This window comes from Eutrigla gurnardus (assembly GCF_963514095.1).
Source record: "Eutrigla gurnardus genome assembly, chromosome: 19".
Classification (NCBI taxonomy): Eukaryota; Metazoa; Chordata; class Actinopteri; order Perciformes; family Triglidae; genus Eutrigla; species Eutrigla gurnardus.
Genome location: NC_139930.1, coordinates 20,278,869 through 20,301,818, shown reverse-complemented (window position 1 = coordinate 20,301,818; position 22,950 = coordinate 20,278,869). Strand labels below are relative to the sequence as shown.

Genomic DNA, 22,950 nt, shown 5'->3' with positions numbered 1-22,950 from the left:
AGTGGGTCCCACCACTGGTCTGTAACAGGTCTGTAGCCTCAGTGGGTCCCACCGCTGGTCTGTAACAGGTCTGTAGTCTCAGTGGGTCCCACCACTGGTCTGTAACAGGTCTGTAGCCTCAGTGGGTCCCACCACTGGTCTGTAACAGGTCTGTAGCCTCAGTGGGTCCCACCGCTGGTCTGTAACAGGTCTGTTGAGCCCCTCATTTAAATGTGTGGTACTCTGGGTTTTTTGTTTTGTACCCAAACAGATTAACACAATCTGAGCGAAAGAGCTCTGCACGTCTTTATGCTCTCCATTGTTGTGTAACGTGCTCGTGGCGTTTAAGTCCAAAGGGCAAAGGTCAAATGAGTCCAGCCCTTGGATGCGATTTAATAACGCCAATAGCAGAACTATTATGGCCCTGGTGAAGTTGTGCAACGTTAGGTTTCTGGTTCATATCTGCACACGGATGATGTAAGTGCCGTGTTTTTAACGAGCCGCCGGTTTTGGACCCGAGGGATTAAATAATATCGCAGGAATGCGAAGCTTGTTTTGGTTTAAAGGTCTCTTATCGGCTCGCAGCAGAAGGAAGTGTAGAGGGAGGAGGAGGATATCCACTTCTCATTCTGATGGCGGCGCGAGCAGCGAGGCCAGCAGTAATTATAGAAGCGGAGGCCTGCGTAGTGACATCAGCTGTGCAGATTGTGACTGTGTTGCTGAGAAACTTTCTATTCTATTCCTACGTACCTTAAAGATGAAGTAGGTTATATAAATATCTAACGGTCGGTTTGCCTGAGCATGAGAGGAAGTGAGCCCACCCGCCCCTCCTTCCTCTGGGTTATCTGCTTTGGGCCCACCAGGGTGTGGTGGCCATGGTTGATACTTCCTGGAGCCATCCGAGTGTGTTTATGTAGCATGAAGGGACGTTTGTCGGCAGGGTCACATGAGGATCCAGAGATAGGCAGACATGTTGGGAGGACAGATCCTTTTATTTTTATATATATATATATATATATATATATATATATATATATATATATATATATATATATATATATATATATATATATATATATACACATATAAAAGTGTGTGTGTGTGTTTGTGGCGGCCTGCCCGTCACTAACGGAGATAATGAGCAGCAGCAGGGGAGAACAGAGTCCTCATGTCGGGGCAGACCGCTCCGGATCGTTTCACCGTAATATGAATCCTCCTCGGCTCGGTTTAATTTCCCCGGTCGAGAGAGGAGTCTACTGTCAGAGCTCTGCTTCTGTTTGTTTGCATTTAATGCTAAAACGGTGGTAAAAATGCCCAAATGTTGAGCCTCAGAGCTCTGAATTATTATTTTTTTTTATTCAATCGAGGTCTGTTTGATCAGCCTGGATCGTCCACTAACAAAATGATGATTATCATCACACAAATAAAATTAAATATCACAAATTCCAAACACTGATTTAAAGAATTTAAAGGATTTTCTGCTGTCGAAAGAAAGCAAGCTGTGAAATACAGCTTTGACCTCATGTCATAAAGAACGTTTATTAATTGAATTACCAGAAAACGAATGAGGTATGACGTGTCGCCCAGTCCTACCTGTCGGGGAACGTCGTCTCCACCTTAAACTGCGTGGGATTGTTTTGTCAGATTTTTAATGATTAACAAAACAAGATGTCGTCTTTGTTTTGTTTGTTTTTTTAATTTATGAAGCACATAACAGAGTGTCGAGTCATGCATTGTTGTTTTTCTTTCCGTTGCAGGCTGTCCTTCTACTCCGGCCACTCCTCGTTTTCCATGTACTGTATGCTGTTTCTGGCTGTAAGTACACTAAACAGTCACGTTTTAATTAGCAGTCATAATGATCGGTACACACTGGAGCATTGTGTTCACAGAAACCTTTCTAAACCGTCATTATATGGTTCGCCGTCATGCTTATTGACGTATAAAGCTGCTGAACAAGATGTAATATTGATCACTGCAGCTTAAAGGAGTAGTTTGACATTTTTTAGTTGCTGACTCATGTCTGTCTCTTAAATTTGAGGCTACATTCCAGAAGTTAGCGTAGCTTAGCATACAGCCTGGAATGTGTATGAAACAAACTCTATATATAACGTGTTTATTAGTGAGTTTTAGAGTTTAGAAGTGTAATTTAACAGTCAGACATGAAATCAATCTTCGCAGGAAGGAATGTAGTTTTACCTTTTTTTTTTATTATACCTTCTGTTGTTTGTTCAGCCCTGATCAACTTTATAGGCTACGGATTAATTCAACAGCAGCACATTATAAATAGATGCAGGGACAAAGTCCTGCCTTCTTCCACGGAGGAGGAGGATGGGAAGCAGCTGACTTTTTAAAATGTTCCCACGAGTGCTATTCTTTTACGCATTCGCATCAAAAATACATTTTTTAGTACGCGAGGCGACACAGATCTGGATAAAGTGGCTGAACTCGTTTGTTTCGGTTAGATTAACTAAAGAGCAGATGCCCTGTTTTCAGTAAACACGTTGTGAGGGTCAACATTAGGCTGAGTCGACACGAGATACACGACGACGCATCACGCTCCAGAACATTGAATTATCACATACGTTTGTGAGAATAAACAGTATTTTTTGTCACTTTATTATTGTGAGAAAAACAGTATTTTTTGTCACTTTATTATTGCAAAGGTCAGTGACGAGAGACATATGGCCCTCAGGAGATTTATTATCATGATAATAATAATAATAGTGGAGCTCTTTTTGTTTTACTTCCTGAACATTTTAAGATCAGTTCGCCAGAATGATTTCACTGCAGCTCGTTTTCCTGCTGCCAACTCCTGCACGGTGATCATCCAGTAACGCATATCCTCTCTCTCAGCTTTACCTGCAGGCTCGGCTCCAGGCTGAATGGGCGAGGCTGCTGAGACCCACAATCCAGTTCTTTCTGATCGCCGCCTCGGTGTTCACGGGATTGTCCAGGGTGTCTGATTACAAACACCACTGGAGCGACGTGCTGACCGGCCTCCTGCAGGGGGCCCTCATGGCTATCCTGGTGGTGAGTTTTTATTCTTTAAATCATTATTTTAGATGCATTTTCCACCTTTTTTTTTTTACTACAAACACACTCGTATCTATCAGTTAAATATGAAACTTCAACCATTAGATGGTTTGTAGAATCGGCACGCTGTCCGCTCAGTGAGGCATTTTTATCACATACTTCTATATTTTCAAATTATATTTTTGGAGACGTCTTAGTGATTATACTATGAATTGTTTTTGACACATTAAATATCTTATGGCATAGCTTTTGGTATTTTTATTCTATATAGTACCTTATCATGGCATACTATGACTTTTTAAGGCCTTTTTATGGAATAAAATATTGTATTTGTGACATACTAGGACATTTTATAACTTAATACTATATCTTGAATGTTGATGGCATACTATGATAGAGCTAGCCAAGTTCACCATCTTCTCTATGTAGCTTTTTCATCCAGACATGAGTGGTATTGATCTTCTTATCTGACTCTGCAAGAAAGCTGAAAGTATGCTTCCTACATTGATGTAAATAGTTAAGCCCAACACTACACACACACACACACACACACACACACACACACACACACACACACACACACACACACACACACACACACACACACACACACACACACACACACACACACACACACACACACACACACACACACACACACACACACACACACACACACACACACACACACACACACACACACCCCCTTTTGTAAAATCTCTTCCTTTAATCTTGCAGGTCTTCTGCGTGTCTGACTTTTTCAAGCCACGCGTAGACGTCCGTAAAGAGATCGACATCCCACACACGACGCTGCAGGAGACCCCGACAAACCACTTTGAGAGTCCCAACTAAGCTAAGCCTAAGAGGTGGGGGGGTGACCCCTGACCCCTCCCTCGGTCCAAGCGCACACCCAGCTCTCTAGCCTTTCATCTCACACAGCTTCCCATCCACTACCCTGCATGGATTTACAGTTGATTCTCGCTTCAAGCAAGCCAAGACTCTCCTTCTCTCTGGGAGGAAACCGCCAACGACTTGTCCAAGCCTTGTAGATATGCTTCAGTGACTGGAACGAATGCAGGTTAGGAGCCAGAGAATCCGTAAAGACAGGAACCCATTAGCATGCATCTACTGAGCCGGTGGGAAGACTTTACTGCACGTGCCCACTAAAAGGGTCTGACCACTGCTGGGAGGGAGGGAGGGAGGGAAACCTGTGAATGTAACCTTGCTTTGTGCTTCTTCTGACCTGGAGGCCGTCAATCTGCTCAAAGATCTGATGTAGGATCAGTTTGTAGAATTACTCCAGACACCCAGAGAGAGACGGCCCAGTCTCATTACTTTGCTTCCTTTTGGTCCACCGTTAATAAAAAGGGCTATTTATAAGTGGAATGTTTGCTGGAATGTGTTGGAGACTAAAGCTGATCCTAGACCAGAGTGTTAAAAAATAAAAAACCCTGCTCCACATCTGGAGCTGCTGACTCCAGGCTGATGCCGTCTGACCGTACGCTGCCGAGGAGGAAGCTCGACTCGTATCATGTTTGGTTAGAGAGTTGAAGAGTAGACTGTTGGTTTGGTGAGTCCTGTGTTGCCTTTGCTGGACTGCTGCTATTACAGCTCCCTGTGTATCTCAATAACTTATATCCACATCATGTCAACAGACAACAATGTACCTTTGTATAATCTGTATGTAAACAAATCATCACGCAGACTTTTATTGAAAAGAAAAGTTACATATATGTACAAACGTCTAAATTAAGGAGAAATAAAGCCATTTTACATGTTAACATGAACAGAATTCAAACTTGTGTCGTGAGTGAATAAAACCAAAACATGTCTTATTGGCTTCCTCAGCCAGATCCATCAAAAATAATGTCAGTATGAACTTAAAAGGTGTAATGGTGTTCTGTTCACGCAGACTAATTCACCTAAATTAAAAACCCATTGTCTCACTGAAATAACGCAACTGAACATTAACAATCCGGGGAAATTTTGGTGGTAGAAAAAACAAATTAAATGCCAATTGAACTAACATTTTAGGGAACAAACTGCACAATATTTGCCCCCCAGTGCCACAGCAGACAACGTCGCTGTGAGGTCATTATAGGTAGAGACTGGCAGCAAATACAATGTCTCTCTTGATCTTCGTTATTCCTGCAGAGACACAGAAGATGAAGAATTTACCATAATTATTTTGTCACATCTTATTTTGTGAATCTCTAAAAGGTTGTGGAGCAAAAATGGCATAACAAATGATCAAATGCCCAAAACCCAAAGATATTAAGTATCGTAGAAGACTAGTAAAACCAGGAACTGGTTTCATAAAAAACAATCTGAAGGATTTTCTGTGGAATACTGATTTCAGCTCCAACATCGTGACGTTTCTCACCTTCGGCGAACTTGTTCTCCAGCTCCGTGTTGCCGATGGCCTTGGCTGCAGAACACATCTGTCTCAGGACCTCTTCCAGCCGCCGCATGCAGCGGATGATGCTCCCTACACAAGACATGCACATATACAGTGTGAGTGTGTGTGAGACTTGTAGTTTAAAAATGCAGCACAAATCATACCGAGCGTTTATCGAATAAGAACATTCTGGAGGAATGGAGTTTCACTCCCTGTGGAGCCGTAATTTCCAGTGAATAACTATAATTTGGTACTAATGTTTATTTTGCAAACTTCCAATTAAGTGATTGATGCGAGAGCATTCATTCATTTAATATTTAAGAGTTACATTTGCAGTACTAAATACATAAATTGTGAATCATTTAATCTAATTTGGTTTAAATGGAGCGCTTCATTCAAGAGAAAATTCCATTTTTTCTTTAAATTTGATTAAGTATCATGGAGTCTGTCTCCCTCCTCCACTGACGAACACATCCAGTACTCCCTTCAGAGTTTCCTCCTCGTGTAACTTCAACAGCTGAGGTCATAGCTGGGAGTCGGAGACAGAAACTATGAGGGAACTGACAGACCTTGGACTGTGTTCAAATCAAACCACACACAGGATTTGTAATGCACTTGTAAAGGTATTCAGATCCTTTACTTGAGTAAGTTAACTTTCTGTCGTTACGGTCTGAATGGCGTACCTTCAAAGACGTCGGTCATCTTGCAGATTTGAGCGAAGGTGGCTCCGTTGGCCCAGGCGTACACCACGTCCATCAGATGAGGCTTGAACTGGTTTAGATACGTCTCCTCGTCCACATCCAGCTTGGCGTCTGCAGAAACCTTGGCGATGCGCTTTGCACACTCCTGAAGGAGAAAAAAACGGCAGCGTTCACATTTCTGCTAAAAATAAACTCTAGCTTTTTTTTTTATTTGCCTCGCAAAACTGTTTGGGGTCGTCTCACCTGCATTTGTCTCAAGGGAGCCGCCAGGAGCTCCGTCAGCTTTGGCATCTCGCTGGCCTGGAAGGCAAAACAACATCATTCATGTTGTGAACTTGTGACATTTGTTCTGTAGTTTGTGCTGCAAACTCCAGGCAACAATACAGGCACGATAGAGAAGATCCTGATCTCCTGTCCTGGACAAATGTTTGTTGTGTTTGGGCATTTTTATTACCTAGAAAAAGGTGTTAGTCAGCTTTAGACTCCCACCTGTCACCTCAAGCTAAGCTAGCAGCCAGGTGCTCTAATGTGAGACGACAGCTGCACACACACACACACACACACACACACACACACACACACACTGAAGTCGTCTACAAACACGACAGCTGCTCGTCGTCGTTCCCTCTTTCTCTGGACAGAAATGTGTTCTGCTGCTCCGAGGGCTGAGCTGACGTCCAGCCAAAGTAAAGGTTTGTCAAAATGTGGCTGAATCGGCTTCATTAGGAAAGACAAACACACGTGAGCCTCGGGTTTCTGTTTTGGTTGCAGTGCAGGCCAAGAACACGGCTGGAGCTTGACGTGGGGGGGTTCAGTATCTGTTTGCTTGGAGAATGGGGAGGAATTAGATGTTTGTGTGCGTTTTGTTTCATACGTTTTCCTGAAAGACGAAGCAGGACAGAAGGGCGGTGGCTTGTTCCACCGTCAGATCGTTGAAGAGGCCGTTGAACACCATCTCAGTCAGCAGGAGCTCGTCGGCACTGGAAGAATCATCAGATCATGTTTGAACACTTAAAAGTGGTCCGATGCATCTTTCTTGTGCTATTAAAACCGTGTTAGTGCAGATGCCCTCTACTGTTTCAAACCTAGACTCACACTTTCCCTAAACAACAACACGTATAACATTTCACCAAGCAAGAGTCACCGTCCAGCTCATCAATAATGGACTCATCCAGGCACCTTTTATGTAAAATAAGCCTGCATGCTTCATTGTAATGTATTTAAATTATATTTCACTTTTTCCCCCCCAAGAAATCTGTCCAGCAGATCCCAAAGACACAATTAAAATAGATCTAAAGACTACATTTCATCCAGTTTGACCGGTTTGTCTTCTGTGTTATGATGTTGTTATCGCTTGTAAAAGCCACAAACCTCCACCATCCATTATACTTCCCTAAATCTCCATTATACTTCCCTAAATCTCCATTATAGTTCCCTAAATCTCCATTATTAAATCCTCCTGTTGTCATTAATGAGCTTATCCACGTAGCAGTTTCTCATTAGACTGGCGGTCAGACAGAAGCTGTGCGATGATGTTTTTCACCCCCCGTGTCGTCATAAACAGTTTCAGACCCTCAATTTAAGCCTGAATAACGTCCACATCTACACACAGACCACCTTCATCTATTGGACGGGCATCTGCCGATCACGATTAACCCAAATATGGCAGCTGCCCATGTCGTCTACAGGCTAAAAGGACCAAACCGAAACTCGTTATACAGCTATCGTGCCGTGTGTGGGGTCCCAGCCTACCTGCTAATTTCACAGGCGACCCGCCCTTTCATCTCGATGACATCAGACGGACTGGCGAAGCCGAGGCGCCGCAGAACTCTCTTCCTGCACTTGAGCTTGTCCATCTGCAGGACGGTCCGAGCTTTCTTCAGCTCTCGCTTTGCCGTTCGGACGTTTGCCCCGATCTAAAAGACACAACACACACACGTATCGGTAAAGCTTAACCTAATGTAAACTATTAAACACTTTCTAATTATTAAAAACACTGTGGTAACCTCCAGATGTTTTGTGCGTGAGATCATGAAACACTACAATCACAAAATGTACTTTTATAGTCAAAAGGAGTAGAAATAGTTTGAGTTGTCTGCCAACAGCTGTTCATCTGCCTGCTTATTTGTCCTATCTGCTTTAACATTTTATCTCTGAAGATTAGGACACACCTCAGAGCCAATGAAGCACGCACTAAGATAATCATTACTCAATGGATTACAGCCTCATTACTCCAAACTGGAGGCGGCATGTGAAGCAGTGATGAAATCTTTCACGCAGGACCACAAAAGCTGGCAAAGTCATATTTTTTTTTAGCTTCATCAAGTCCAGCATTCTCCAGAGGAGGCTTTGAGAGCATCACTATCTGGTATAGGAACTGTACGTCTGCTGATCAGGCATTACAGAGGGACAGAGAACAAGGTTAGCGTATTGTTTCTCTACATCTGCAGGCACGAGGGTTTATTTATAGCTGCTTTTTTCTGAAAGAATGCTTTTTGCCGTTTGCCCGATGCAATCTGACAAAGAGGTTTTCTGTTATGTGACCTATAGCTACGGGTGAGGCCCTGCAGGACTCATGTCCTCGCTTTCTTCCTGTATTTGTCTCCATAAGTTTATAAACCCAAAGCCATCCTGCCTGGCAGGAAAAGACAAGGGAATGTCACGGATTGTAATCTCACAAAAGAAGGTAGCCGAAGACGATAAAGGAAAGATTAAAGTAATTAATATTTGAATCGTAACAATACCCAACCGTGTTTACTCTGTCGTTTCATTATGGTTTGACATTTAGCGGGTTTTTCTACAGCCGACTCACCAGAGCTTTCTTCTCACAGAGGGAATAGCCAGATTCCAAGTTGGGGTCGCTGTGCAGGGGGTGGGAGTACAGGCGGTGCTCGAAGGCCTCCACTTTCTGAATGACTTTCTTCAGCGCGGGGTCTTTGATGCCCATGTCGTCTACGGGGTCGAGCAGAGGAACGCCATCTGGGAAACGTTTCTGCACCTCCTGCAGACAAAACGTGTGAGGGAAAGAGTGAGCAACAATCCGCATAATGCTTTTAATTGCGTTCTACCAGTCTCATTATCGTTTCTTCAACTTGGCTGCCTTTCGTACCTGTATAGACTTGAGCATGAGCTGCCTGTTGTCTAAGGGCCTCAGGTCTTTGGGGATGTAAAGGCGAACTGAGCTGATGGACGTCAGGAGATGGAGCATCACTGGGACCACCTGGACAGAAAAAAGAAAAAGTTATACTCACCCTAACGGCTGAGACACGTAGTGAACAAGTGTGCGTTTGTTTCACCCACCTGCATCTCTCCAGCCTCCCCTGGAGCAGCAGGTTTAGCAGCCTCGGTCGCAGCATCTTTCACGCTGTCCTTGCTACAGTGGACCAAAACCTCCACCACATACAGCGGCTCCGACTCTGTGGTAGCCTAAATGGGGAAATGCAAGTTAAGTCACAGCCACCCATTAATGGGCTCACCTGTCACGCCACGCTTACCTTCACGTTCGACTTCTTGCAAAAGTTTACGACGACTCCCCAGCCAAAGTCTGCATCGTCGTTTTTTACCTGTGGGAATCAAAGAGCTGTTAAGCGAGGCGTTGAAGTCGGTAATTTAACGTCGTCAAACCGTGAGTGTGTGAAGCTCCACCTTGACGAGGCGTCCGGGCTGCAGGAAGGGCAAGCAGTGTTTGGGTTTGTGGATGAACTCTTGTATCTCTCTCCCCAGTTTGGCCAGCTGCTGTCTGATTTTAAAGTAAGTGACCACGCTCTCTTCATTTGGGATCTCAATGCTGTGGTACTCCTCCTCATACTTCTTAATTTCTGCACAGAAAAAAAACAAATCAGCAATATGATTACAAATTAAGCCAGGACAGGAAATATTATTTTAGCATCTTCCAGTGGAAAAAACATGTCTTGCTTACTCTCCACAACACCAGGCAAAGCCCTGTAGTGTTGGAACTGGTAGAAGGACTTCTCCAGCATGTACTCGGGGTTGATCTCCTCCACCCGCAGCAGGTTCAGCACCATGTTGTAGGTCAGGTGGAAGGCACTGTTCAAAGGGTCGGCCGAGCCCTGCACAGCACAATAAAAACTCTTTAATAATAATAATAATAATATACAGTAAATGATGCATCTAAATGAAATACTGAGAGGATGATTTTGCAATCTCAACCCTCAGGAAACATGAATATAAACCACTTTCCTCAGAGACGCCCTGGGAGTTAAACAACGTGACAGAGCCTCCAAACACTTGTACATTAACGTAACCTCTGTCAAAAGCTGTTCAGCTACATATTCATAACCGCTATAAATGTGTCAAATCAAAGACAGAGTGTTCCCTGTGACTTTGTGTTGTCGAGGTTCTTCTGCCAGAGCACCAGACGGCCTGATGGTCCACAGAGAGAACCTCTTAAGAGTCACTTCTGACAATTTCCATCTAGTCGCTGAATTCTATCCACAAGACAGCAGGGAAGTGTGTGTCACTGACGGGGCTCTTCTAGTGCAGACGGCGCTGAAGAGCTTCGCGATGATGTGATCGATGACCGGCGAGTGCATTCATAAATATAACGTGACACTTGCAGCAGGCGTATTCCCGATACCTTGAGCAGCTGTTTGCCCACAGCTGGACTCATCTTCTCGTCCACCATGAAAATAACGATTCCCCTGTCGTCCATTCCTCTCCTGCCGGCTCGCCCAGACATCTGGATGTACTCACCTGATGTGATCTAGACCACATGAAAATACACAAGAGGAAGGAAGAAAAAAAAGTCAGGGATTTCTTCTCTGTACCTGTGATTTAATGTATGTTTATGGACATGGCAAACGTCTGGTACTTAGAAAAAGGAGGGTTGAAACGGGAGAGAGGCGTTGCATATTTGATACATATATACGATTAGCGCGTCGTCAAATATCTGCATCAGTAACAGAAGTCTAGGTGGTGAAACTGGATTCCCACACACTTGGAGGTGTTCTCTCCATCTGTACGTGGTTCTGATTAAACCCCCACGTATCAACTGGCCTTTGAGCAATAAACAGGCAAACTAAGAAGAGCGATGAGATTATTTTTTTGTGATGAAATGATCCGATGCCATGGGGGTCGGCTCTCGATTTGAGACACGGTGTGATTCAGGAATGAAAGCTGTGTGTGTGTGTGTGTGTTTGAGTGTGCGAGTGCCTGCGTGGAGCTTTGGCACCGTCGGAGGCACCAGATGTTCCCGTTGAAACCTCTTGGAGAAGTTTTCTCTGCTCTCTCACATTCTCTGCAAGCCTTTGTGTATGCGAGCTGGAAATCCATGTGTGTGAAGTGAAGATGAAGGGTGCTCAAATGTGACGGCAGCTCCACACACACACACACACACGCGCACACACACACCCCCGGTTCTTATAAACAATACGTGGCTGTTTATGTGGCAGCCTACAGGACTTGAAGACCTTATAAAGGCCTCGGAGGAAGACGCAGTGTGACAACGCCACACTGCTGCACACAGGCGAGCTGTTTTAAAGAGAGAGCACACTATTTTACAGGATACTCACTGAAGGCACAGTAACGAGGGGGGGTTGTTTCCTTCACACCTCCCCTCAAAAAGACAGAAAACTTTTCCGTAGATGGATTTGGCGTTTACATAAACTACACTTTATGGGCTCATCTTTCTGCTTATGTGTGACCACCAACCACAGCTATGGAAATTGCAGTTCCACAATTTTAGTTGGGGGTGTGTGGGGGGGATAATACATTCTGCGTGTGATCCTCTTGACAATATATCTTCATTGATTTATGTGACAATAACCGTGTGTGTGTGTGTGTGTGTGTGTGTGTGTGTGTGTGTGTGTGTGTGTGTGCGTGTGCTCTTACAAAGCGGTGAGTCTTGCCATCGAACTTGCGTGCGCTGGTGAAGAGCACAGTGCGAGCCGGCATGTTGATGCCCATGGCAAACGTCTCCGTAGCGAACAGAGCCTGAAATGAGAATAAAGTCATTAAGATGATCTCATGGACAATTTTCGATCCCGCTCGAGAGGCGTCCTGTGGGCTTTTTTCTTGATATTGAACATGTTGAACGCATTTTGTTGCTCGTCAATCATAAGCAAAGATGACTCCAAAATGACAGTAATTTACTCGGTGGGTTAATCTTGGGGTGAAGTTAAATGTGGTTGCACTTACAGAATAAGGAAATCTTCAAATGTGAAAGAACTGAACGCTTAAGACTTTCCAATTGTGAATGTTGCATTATCCATGTCTTCTGTTGTTGGCTGACTATTGATTGGTGAAATAGCCTAAAAAACCTGCTCCACAGCGGTTGTGGGCTGAATCTAATTAGTTTAAATGTGTTTTGATGAGCGTGTTGACATAGAAACGGTCGTACCTTGATCAGACCTTCGGAGAAAAGGATCTCTATGGTCTCTTTGAGGATGGGCAGCAGGCCTCCGTGGTGGATTCCTATCCCCCTCTTCAACAGCGGCAGCACGTGCTCCACCTGAGGGAATAAAGAGCGTTGACGGGTGTTAGTTTGTCCTGTTCATACGATCACAGCCATCGGCAGCAGAGAAACCCGAGTGGAAAAGCGCCTAACGCTCATAGTGGGGGGGAAAAAACGTGACGTCTGTTTGGCTTTGCTGTCGCTCTGGCTGTAGCGGCCTACTCACGATGAACTGTTACCTCAACATGGCTGGTTTTCATAACGTGACTCAGCACGGCAGGGTAGAATAACAAGAGCACTGTTTGAGCCTGTGTTGACATTATGTGAAGCCATTTATATTAAGGCAGTTTAACGGTCTGAGAGAAACGCAGAGGCCTTTTTTTCTGGGTGGCAGCGCTGGGTTCATATAGTGGACCGAGAGCAACGTGGACCGTTATGAACTCCTCACACGGGTTGTGAGGAAGTAAGAGTTCCTCACCTGGGGGAGCTTCTTGTCTTCGTCCGAGAGACAGTCCACCGCGTTGCTGAAAACTTCCTCCACCAGACGTTTCTCGTCATCTGGAACAAACAGACGGCATATTTCTCAACAATGACTTTTCATAACTGTTTGAGAAACTTTATAAATATTAGCACAGAGCTTTTCTTACATCCCCACAAACACACGAGTGCACACACACACACACACACACACACACTTTTGGGTAAATTGAAAATATTGTTTCACCACCAGGACGGGGAAGCAGCCCTCCACCAACACTGTTTACGGTGGAGGTGGGGAGCTGCTGACTTCGACTGGGGATATCGTCGGGCGGTGGAAGGAATACTTCGAGGATCTCCTCAACCCCACTGACACGTCTCCCATTGGGGAAGCAGAGGCTGGAGACTCAGAGGTTCATCCACCCATTACACGGGCTGAAGTCACCGAGGTAGTTAAGAAGCTCCCCGGTGGCAAGGCACCGGGGGTGGATGAGATCCACCCTGAGTACCTCAAGTCTCTGGATGTTGTGGGGCTGTCTTGGTTGACACGTCTCTGCAACATCGCGTGGCAGTTGGGGACAGTGCCTCTGGACTGGCAGACCGGGGTGGTGGTCCCTCTATTCAAAAAGGGGGACCGGAGGGTGTGTTCCCACTATCGGGGGATCACACTTCTCAGCCTCCCCGGGAAAGTCTATTCCAGGGTGCTGGAGAGGAGAATTAGGCCGATAGTCGAACCTCGGATTCAGGAGGAACAATGCGGTTTTCGTCCTGGCCGTGGAACACTGGACCAGCTCTATACCCTCCGCAGGGTGCTCGAGGGTTCATGGGAGTTTGCCCAACCAGTCCACATGTGTTTTGTGGACTTGGAGAAGGCATTCGACCGTGTCCCTCGTGGCATTCTGTGGGAGGTACTTCGGGAGTACGGGGTCGGGGGCCCTCTGCTAAGGGCTGTTCGGTCCCTGTATGACCGGGGCAGGAGCTTGGTTCGCATTGCCGGCAGTAAGTCAGACCTGTTCCAGGTGCATGTTGGACTCCGGCAGGGCTGCCCTTTGTCACCGGTCCTGTTCATTATTTTTATGGACAGGATTTCTAGGCGCAGCCGTGGGCCGGAGGGGATCTGGTTCGGGAGCCACTGGATTTCATCCCTGCTTTTTGCAGACGATGTGGTCTTGTTGGCTCCTTCGAGCCAGGACCTCCAGCATGCTCGGGGCGGTTTGCAGCTGAGTGTGAAGCAGCCGGGATGAGGATTAGCACCTCCAAATCTGAGGCCATGGTTCTCGACCGGAAAAAGGTGGCTTGCTCCCTCCAGGTCGGGGGGGAGTTCCTGCCTCAAGTGGAGGAGTTTAAGTATCTTGGGGTCTTGTTCACGAGTGAGGGAAGGATGGAACGCGAGATTGACAGGCGGATCGGTGCAGCGGCTGCAGTAATGCGGTCGCTGTATCGGTCCGTCGTGGTAAAGAGAGAGCTAAGCCGAAAGGCGAAGCTCTCGGTTTACCGGTCAATCTACGTTCCTACCCTCACCTATGGTCATGAACTTTGGGTCATGACCGAAAGAATAAGATCCCGGATACAAGCGGCCGAAATGAGCTTCCTCCGCAGGGTGGCGGGGCGCTCCCTTAGAGATAGGGTGAGGAGCTCCGTCACACGGGGGGAGCTCGGAGTAGAGCCGCTGCTCCTCCACATCGAGAGGAGCCAGTTGAGGTGGCTCGGGCATCTGCATCGGATGCCCCCTGGACGCCTCCCTCGGGAGGTGTTCCAGGCATGCCCCACCGGGAGGAGACCCCGAGGAAGACCCAGGACACGCTGGAGTGACTATGTCACCCGGCTGGCCTGGGAACGCCTTGGGGTCCTCCCGGAGGAGCTAGGGGAAGTGTCCGGGGAGAGGGAAGTCTGGGCGTCCCTGCTCAGGCAGCTGCCCCTGCGACCCGGTACTGGATAAGCGGAAGAAAATGGATGGATGGATGGATGTTTCACCACCCAGGGGCTGAGAAAGGAAATGACACTGTTGTTAACTCTAAAGTGCATCAGATTTCACAACCATATGCTGCAACAAAAAGGGAATTCTGTAGTTTATTTTGTGCAACACTTTCATAAATTTGTAAATATAATTATATTGTGAAAAATTGATGACACGAGAGTTGTAGTGTTTCTTCACCCTCAAATAGCCTAAACCGTACAGGCTACTAATAACTTCATATTCACTGTCTTGAATGAAATCACATGCCTAGAAACTAAAAGCAGTTTTAAGAAGACATCTGTATTTATGACGGTATTAAAAATCATACCCTGGTGTACCATAACACCACCGTAACCGAATGGTAACCAACTCTTACTTATAAAAATCAGTTGACTGTGCCGCCACCAGTGTCTTACTATTGTGCCAGTCACATGACATGTGTGCTGTGGTTGGTTGGCTATCTCTGTCTGTGTGGAAACTTAGTCACTTAGTCTCTCTTTATTCATGAAGCCATTCTGGGAAAACGTCCTTCTTATGAGCCGCTGTTAGTCAGAAACTTGGACTTCCACAAAGTCTGAATGCCCAGTATTTATTTCTAATGTCTAATGATTTCAGTGTCAAATGGGACTTATTTTAATGGTTTAATAACAAAGCGGTAGCGCAGATGAACACACTATGTGGCCAATGTAAAAAAAAAAGATCTATGCCCAAGCTAGATCCATGGCTCCATTAAAACAGCTAGATTTAAAAAACAAATGCCAAGGCATCCATTTTTATATCACACAGAGCAAAGTTATCATATAGATGTTTAAGGAGCTGTGTGTGATAAAGCTGCAAAAACACTAAGATGCCAAAGGGGGCACCAAAAACATGAAGAGACTTCAGTTCTATCCACCGCAGCAAACATGGTGGATAGAAGTGGTTTTTTCATCAGGGACTAAAAGGTAACTCCAGATCGATTTTACACATGAAGATTAGTTTACTCATGAGGAGTATTACTCTGTGAAAACGGTTGTATAACTTTTTAAGTGCATGCAAGTCAAGTTTGACAAAAGAAAAAAGCTTTTATTTGAAACGCAAGATCGAGTGTTTCTGGACTGAAGTCAGGATATCTCTCAGTCTGCTGCATCAACGTTCACCAAGCTTTCAAATCCCTCTCCTGCAGCTCCTCCAACTTTATGGCAATGCAATACTTAATATCCTTTAAGTCAACAAATGATTCTCTGTGAAGCATGAATATCCAAACCAGATTCACAAGTATGTGGCCAGTAATTGCCAGAATAATTGGCTCTGGACCAAACTGCCGGTTGGACTTCATCAACCTCAGGCTCCAGCTGAACAACTCAAACGCTGCCGTACGACCGCAAACCCACTACTGCCGCCGGTCGGCATCGCAACAGCACGATCTGGCTCCGGCGGCCACCTGTCGTAAAAACCCGACCAAAACGCGTCCGTCTGATTCTCAGTCCTGGACTCGTCAGCTGGTTCGGCACCAGCTGGTCTTCCTGACTGCCATTCCACAAACACTGCCCAGAAAATATGTGTCACAGCACAAAGCAGGGACTGGGATTAAAGAAAAGTGACTGAGAAGAATTTAAAAGAAGGAAGCAAGAAAACCTAAATCAGAAAAGGGTAGAAGAGAAGAAGTCCACGTGGCTCCGTCTTCTCTTTCGAACCAGACTACGCCATAACACCACAAAATGTTTGCAAGAGAGAATTGGTCCTTATGAGTTTCTAAATGATGGACATTTATATTTTAAACTGCATATGGTTATGTAATTATTTCTGTAGCCATTCAAATCCATCAGTCACGTCTTGTTATGAAAGCTTCATGTCTTAAAACCACTCAATGTGTCATTTGACTCCTTCACAAATCAGATTATTTTATTTCCCCATTTTTCCCCGTCTCAAGTCAAATTTGCTTCAGTCTAATGAAATTATCTGACCGCTATTACTGGATACCATCGGCCTCGTTTTCTCAGAAAACCAGTCCATTCAAAAACATTCTCAGGACACATCAAACTGCTGGAAATTAGTAATTATCTTTGGCAGCGTTTTTCCATTTGTTTTTGTTTTTGTTTCATTATTAATGAATACTTGGGACATGGGCAGACAAAAAGGCTTTCAGTAAAGCTCAGCATTAACAAAAACCTCATTTATAAGGATGTTAGAAGGCATGGAAAACAACAAAGATGATGGAGAAGAAAACGGTTCCAAAGGAATACTTCATAAGCATGTTTTATTTCACTGAAAAAAGGCCTGAAGCAGGTGGATACGAGCCAAGCTCAATCTACCGCTGGATTATCTCCCATCGCACTGAGATCCGTCCTCGTGAAGCTCCTCATTTCTCACCAGACCCGAACAGCAGCACCAGCTGTGCAGCCACAATAAGCCACATTTATTGGCTCGCTCGGCGGGGAGGATTCACTCGGCTCGACGTGCCAACAATTTAGCAATTTGGTGAGCAGTTTCGCTTAGCCCAATTTCAACTTTCTCCCTGACGCTCGAAGCAATTTGTCACAAAAAAAAGGATTTGTTTTGGCATTTCAGCAGAGATCTGCTCTCCAACTCTGAATCCCACCGCAGAAAGTCATTGTTCAATGTGCTGATAGTGTGACGTCATATCCGTTAACAGCCAACGCAGTGAAAATACAGCCCACAACCAACCAATGTGGTTTAATTTAGCTTATAGGCAGCTAATAAGAAACTCTGTTTTAAAATGACTCAGAATGGAAAATGTTATGATTATCAATTGATTAAGTGAAAAATTATTCCCCACAACAACAAATGGCTTGTTTTGTTTGGCCAACAGTTCAAAACCCAGTTTGCTATCATGTGTGTTGATTGATCGACTTATTGTTGCAGCTCTAAAAAATGTCCTTACACTAATGAAACACAGTCAGTGGGCTACGGATCAAGCTTGTCAACACAACTCTGCATTGTCAATGTGGAAAATATTGCTTTGTAAACACTAAGATCATTGATCTACTTCACTCTCAATCAGCTTTAATCACAAACTGACCTCGATCGGTTCTGCAAAAAGAAAGAAAACGGCAGCGATCTCATGCCAAAAACACAAACTCTGCCATCGATCTCCTGATTCAGGAGTCTGATTTAAACCTCAACTGTACACAAAACCACTAGGAGTTCTCGCAGGAGTATTAAAAGTGCCAAGTTGTGATAAAAGCATTCGTGTGCTGGATGGCAGCACGAATCCACGTACCTGTGTTGAAGTCCAGCTTGGCCACCTGCAGAGCGTAGGCCTCACATTCTTTCTTGCTGAAGCTGAAAATGATAACGGGCTGGAAGTTCCTCTCCATGATCATTTTTACTATCTTGAACACGACGGACGGACCTGAGGAGATCGTTATTGACAGACACATTAACATGAATTCTGGTGCAAATCACTGAATTTAAGACATTTACACAGTTTCATCTAGAAAACACACCTTTAGTGCCTCCTTTCCTGTTTCTCGGGTCCCACTTGCCCCCTCCACTTCCCCCAGAATCCCCTGCGTCTCTCAGCACCTGCATAGCTGTGTTGAAATTGTCCTCTCTGAAGTCTCCCTGATGGACAGCAAAACACACACACACATGATTTATCGTGTATATCAGACGATGGCGATGCACGGACGAATGTCTAGGCTTAATTAGCCGACTCTCTTTAATAACTCAGTTTGTAGGCGCCCTTACATTCTCATCAACAACCAGGTGGAGTCCATCGCCCCCTGCTGGGAAGACGTAGTGTTGCAGCGGAGTGGGACGATAGTCTGTGTAGATCACATGACATGGCTACAGGAGACATGAGACACAGAACGCTTCGTTAATTATGTAACAGATGGAAAATAAAACACAATGACGTGCTACTCTGATCCTTTCAGGTTTATGGATAATTGTTAAGGAAACTTAAAGGCATACTTCAACCAAATTACCACTTTTTTCACATCAATTACTCATCACGTGTTACCTTGAATTCTCAAAAGATAACTTTCACATGCCTCCACTGAACGAAGAATCTGAAATCTGAAGCTCTACTCTCCACTTGCACAAGCTTGCAATGTGCATGCTCCTTTCTTTTTGGGGGTTGTCTTCAAGAATTCAAGGTAATACATGTAGTAAGTGGTCATTTTTAACCACAAAATGACCACTTATTTCTTTCCGGTTATTTCTTTCACCCTTATAATTACCAATATACACCAGTAAAACATCCCACCTGCTTGTGTAGGTGGCAAATCCACTCAGCAAACTGCTTGGCATTGGGGATGGTGGCGGACAGGAAGACGTAATGCACGTTGTCAGGGAGGAGTATGATGGTCTCCTCCCACACCACACCACGCTCTGGAATACAGCGAGCGGAGGCATTGGTTACAATCGGGAACATTAACATTTCTCCGTGACGTTTCCCCGTTATGTTCTTACTTTCGTCTGCACATATTGAACCGCTCAGTTTGTGAGCAAATTTGAATTGACAAAAATGTTATTAAAGAGTAAAATGGATTTCACATTTGTTGTTCCTAAATCAGTAGACAAACAAAAACAAACGTAGCAGCATTCTAAGTATGAGAACTGCTGCTGATTAAATGTGGACTGCTTGTACTCACCTAAATCTCTCATGTAATGGATCTCGTCGAAGACGACCCACGCCACCTCCCTCATGATCTCAGAGCCCCGGTAGAGCATGCTCCTCAGGATCTGGGAGAAGAGCGGTTTATCGGGTCAGAACTTTCTGATGGAAAAGGTGACGTTTGGCGAATATAACGACGACGTCTTACCTCTGTCGTCATGACAAGGCAGGAGGCGGTGGGGTTGATGGTGACGTCGCCAGTCATCAGCCCCACATCCTGGAACTCTTCGTACATCTCCCTGTACTTCTGGTTGGAGAGGGCTTTGATGGGGCTGGTGAAGATCACCCTCTGCTTCTCTCTGAGGGCCAGCGCTATGGCATATCTACAAGAGGGGGATACATGATTATAAGAGTAATTTCTCCCTTTGCGTTTATTTGAATGCAATTCCCCCGTTTGTCCTCTAGGCGGCGATCACGTACAATGTGACTATATAGAGAGGATGGCTAATTGCGGGCAGGTGTGCTGCATGCCAGGAAAGCAGACCGTTTTCCGACCGTGATCATGGCGTCTGCAGGTAGCGGTGACTATGGTTAGCCTGCCTAACGTGTGATCATGTTGTAAGAATAGAAACGTTGTGCGTTACAGCCACTGACGCGTCTGGACGTCGTGCGTCACACAGCTGATGCCATATGGCACGCGTCAATTAAGTTCACCTGCAGTGCAGCACCTATAGTGACTTAAGCCACTATTTTAGGCGGAAACGTACCGTTATATACTCTTAAACCGTTACTACGCATCGCGTGTATGAAGATGGATGTTTCTGTGCCGGGTTGGAGACGCCGACTGTGGATTAAAACGATCCGGATGGAGGCGCCGACTCGACGGCATCGGGCCTCAGCGGGACCGGGCAGGACGCCGATCAACGCGGATCGATTCTTCCTCATGGAGGTAGGAGTAGCGCGCTACAAAACAATAATGGCACTTCGTTTTGAGCGAATATTTTGAAGCGTAAAAGCTAGTTTGGTTGCTAAAAAGGTTACAAAAAGTTTGTTTGACTTTATCGAGTCGTTTAACTAACTAGGCTTTGAGGAAACCTTGGAAAGCTCCAGAAGTGCCAAGTTAAATAAAGCAAATGTGGAATATTTAATGCCAGAAAGAATGTGTCAATCTGGGGTAAATGCGTTGAAAGTGTGTGATGATGAAGCTAGATTATTGCCTAATTGATTGATGGGTTTGTTGCATGGTGATGAACTTGACAGACAAGAATAGTGGTTTAAAGCAATAAATAATAAATAAAAAAGGAGAACCGAACACTGGAAGAGCGAGAACAGAAGGCAGCAGCTTGAACTAGAAGCTGAACTAGCTGCAATAACCTAAAATATCAATCCTTCAAGCTTCAGACATGAAAGGTGTATCCACAGCTCCATCAGATGACATGAATTCTTACCTGGAAAGGAAATCTCAACAGTATTAAACTTTCAAAGCCCTCAACCAATGACAAAGGACTATATGATCCTTGTTCAGGAAACTCATAAGTGGGAGCCCTCGAGTCTTTGTTCGAGGCCAGAAAATCAGATTGGTTATATTCTTTTGGAGCACTTCACCAGAAGGCAGCAAAGGAAACTCGTACACAGCTCACATTGTAGGTGACTGCCATCCAGAGGACAAATGCATGAATTACACCCTTACTGACATATCAATTATTACTAAGAGTACATTTTAACTTAATCTAACTTAGTTTATTTTACTCAAAGATGCAAGATGACATTATTATAGGAGTGCCATGATATGTCAGACAAACATACCACTGTTAAAATGGCAGCAGACCCACCAATGCCAACAGTCCAAGATATTTTAAATGACAGCTATATACACACACAATAGAATCAACTACGCTTAATGAAAACCAGCTATATTTTAACTGCACGCTTTGGACTCTGGACAAAGTTCAACAGTATCAGTAAGCAATTCATTTTGAATGCAACCATCGAAGTTACTCACTCGGCACAGACGGTCTTGCCAGCAGAGGTGTGCGCTGACACGAGCACGGACTCGTTGTTGTCGATGCACAAGATGGCCTCGCGCTGGAACGGGTCAAGAACAAAAGGGTACTCCTGCAAGACGAACAAGACGCGTCAAAACCAAACCAAAGAATAACGCACATCCAGAATAGAAACACAGAACAAAGTAAATTCCACGAGTAGATGACCCATTTAAAAAGGCACATTATACCTTGGCTGCTTTCCCCACTCGTGGCTTCAGCGGTTTGTACTCGTCATTGGCAGGCAGAGCGACCTGTTAGAAGAAGAAAGAAAAGTCAAATTTTGAAGAAAAAAATGGCAATTTGTGTGATGTGTTTTAGGTTTTGGCGTTGATCCCACCAGTAATTTGCACTATAATGTGAACACACATTTAAGCTGTGGTCCAACACCTCACTGGATTTAACTTCTCAGCCATCGGCCTTTATTTTTTTACCTCATGCGAGCATCCTTCCACAGTCTCCACCGGCTCCACCTTCACTTGGGGCATAACTTCTGCAAGACTGAAGGAAACAAACACACCTGTTACCCACAAAGCAAATTTTAAAGCATATTCTGTCCCATTTAAAGCCAATAATTCCCCTGAACAATTGTATTCGGCTGAGGAAGTGCACAGGTTCCTTAACTGCATTCAAAATGTGACATACGTCAAACTCAAAAGTACTTAGACTGTCACAGTTGTAGTATTCTGCTATTGGACAATAACAAATGCCTTTTCTTCATGTAGTTGATGCAACTACTTTATACACTGCTACTTTAATCATTAAAGCCCCTTTTTCCTCATGTAGTAAAGTCGTCTCACTTGAGGTCAGAGGTCGTCTCGGTTCGGGGTTTCTTCCCGAACACCACCTCCTCTCCCCCGTCGCTGTCTGCCTCCCTCTTGACCCGGACAGACGGAGAAACATCCTTGTCGGTGCCATTTTTACTTTCAATTTTCCTGGAAAAGAGAGAAACAAACAGTCAGGACACAGAGCTTGTTGTCACCTGAGTGCTTCTTTACAACGTAAACGTTTATAACTGTAAACGTCAAACCCTCACAAACGCCATTAAAACACAAGCTATCTTTAACGGAAGAAAACGAATGTCAGTTAAGATGGTCAGTTGTTTCCATGGCGAGCTAACTAACGTTAGCCGGTTGACGTTGCTAACGATGCTAACGTTATGCTCGGGTTTCCAGAACAATCGAGGCTTTCTGAGTTAAAACAAGTAGCATTAGAAGAACCGAGCGTTTACCCTATTTCCGGTGTGAGAATCGCGGGTGTCTTTTTGCTCGCGGTCGCTGGTTGTTCATCGTCAAACACGCTGAACAAACCGTCTCCAAAGGCGTCCGCCATGATTGTTTAGGCACACTTTCCCAGAATACAACACGAGGTTTTGCCTCTGCCCCGG

The 22,950-nt window shown here is 44.9% G+C and overlaps 2 protein-coding genes across 3 annotated transcripts in view; one reads left to right on the top strand and one right to left on the bottom strand.

Annotated features, from left to right (window-relative positions):
* The window catches only part of plpp1a (phospholipid phosphatase 1a), a 10,804-nt gene extending 6,000 nt beyond the window's left edge, over positions 1 to 4,804 (top strand). For both annotated transcript variants that reach the window (XM_084035827.1, XM_084035826.1), the window contains exons 4-6: positions 1,737 to 1,794; positions 2,833 to 3,009; positions 3,751 to 4,804. In XM_084035827.1, coding sequence (XP_083891953.1) covers positions 1,737 to 1,794; positions 2,833 to 3,009; positions 3,751 to 3,864 — 349 coding nt within the window. In that variant the 3' untranslated portion in view covers positions 3,865 to 4,804. The remainder of the gene's footprint in view (positions 1 to 1,736; positions 1,795 to 2,832; positions 3,010 to 3,750) is intronic.
* mtrex (Mtr4 exosome RNA helicase) lies at positions 4,706 to 22,933 on the bottom strand. The gene is made up of 27 exons (XM_084035822.1): positions 22,795 to 22,933; positions 22,364 to 22,498; positions 21,998 to 22,064; positions 21,755 to 21,817; positions 21,524 to 21,636; positions 19,730 to 19,904; positions 19,559 to 19,649; positions 19,171 to 19,295; positions 18,651 to 18,749; positions 18,407 to 18,524; positions 18,181 to 18,312; positions 13,002 to 13,081; positions 12,470 to 12,580; positions 11,962 to 12,063; positions 10,709 to 10,834; positions 10,031 to 10,181; positions 9,757 to 9,929; positions 9,606 to 9,674; positions 9,412 to 9,537; positions 9,221 to 9,331; positions 8,924 to 9,112; positions 7,864 to 8,027; positions 6,986 to 7,091; positions 6,355 to 6,411; positions 6,094 to 6,256; positions 5,396 to 5,500; positions 4,706 to 5,160 (listed from the first exon to the last, which is right to left on the bottom strand). Exons 1-27 carry the CDS (start codon positions 22,893 to 22,895, stop codon positions 5,108 to 5,110), a joined length of 3,105 nt encoding a protein of 1,034 aa, XP_083891948.1. The 5' UTR covers positions 22,896 to 22,933; the 3' UTR covers positions 4,706 to 5,107.
* Between the last annotated feature and the right edge of the window lie 17 nt (positions 22,934 to 22,950).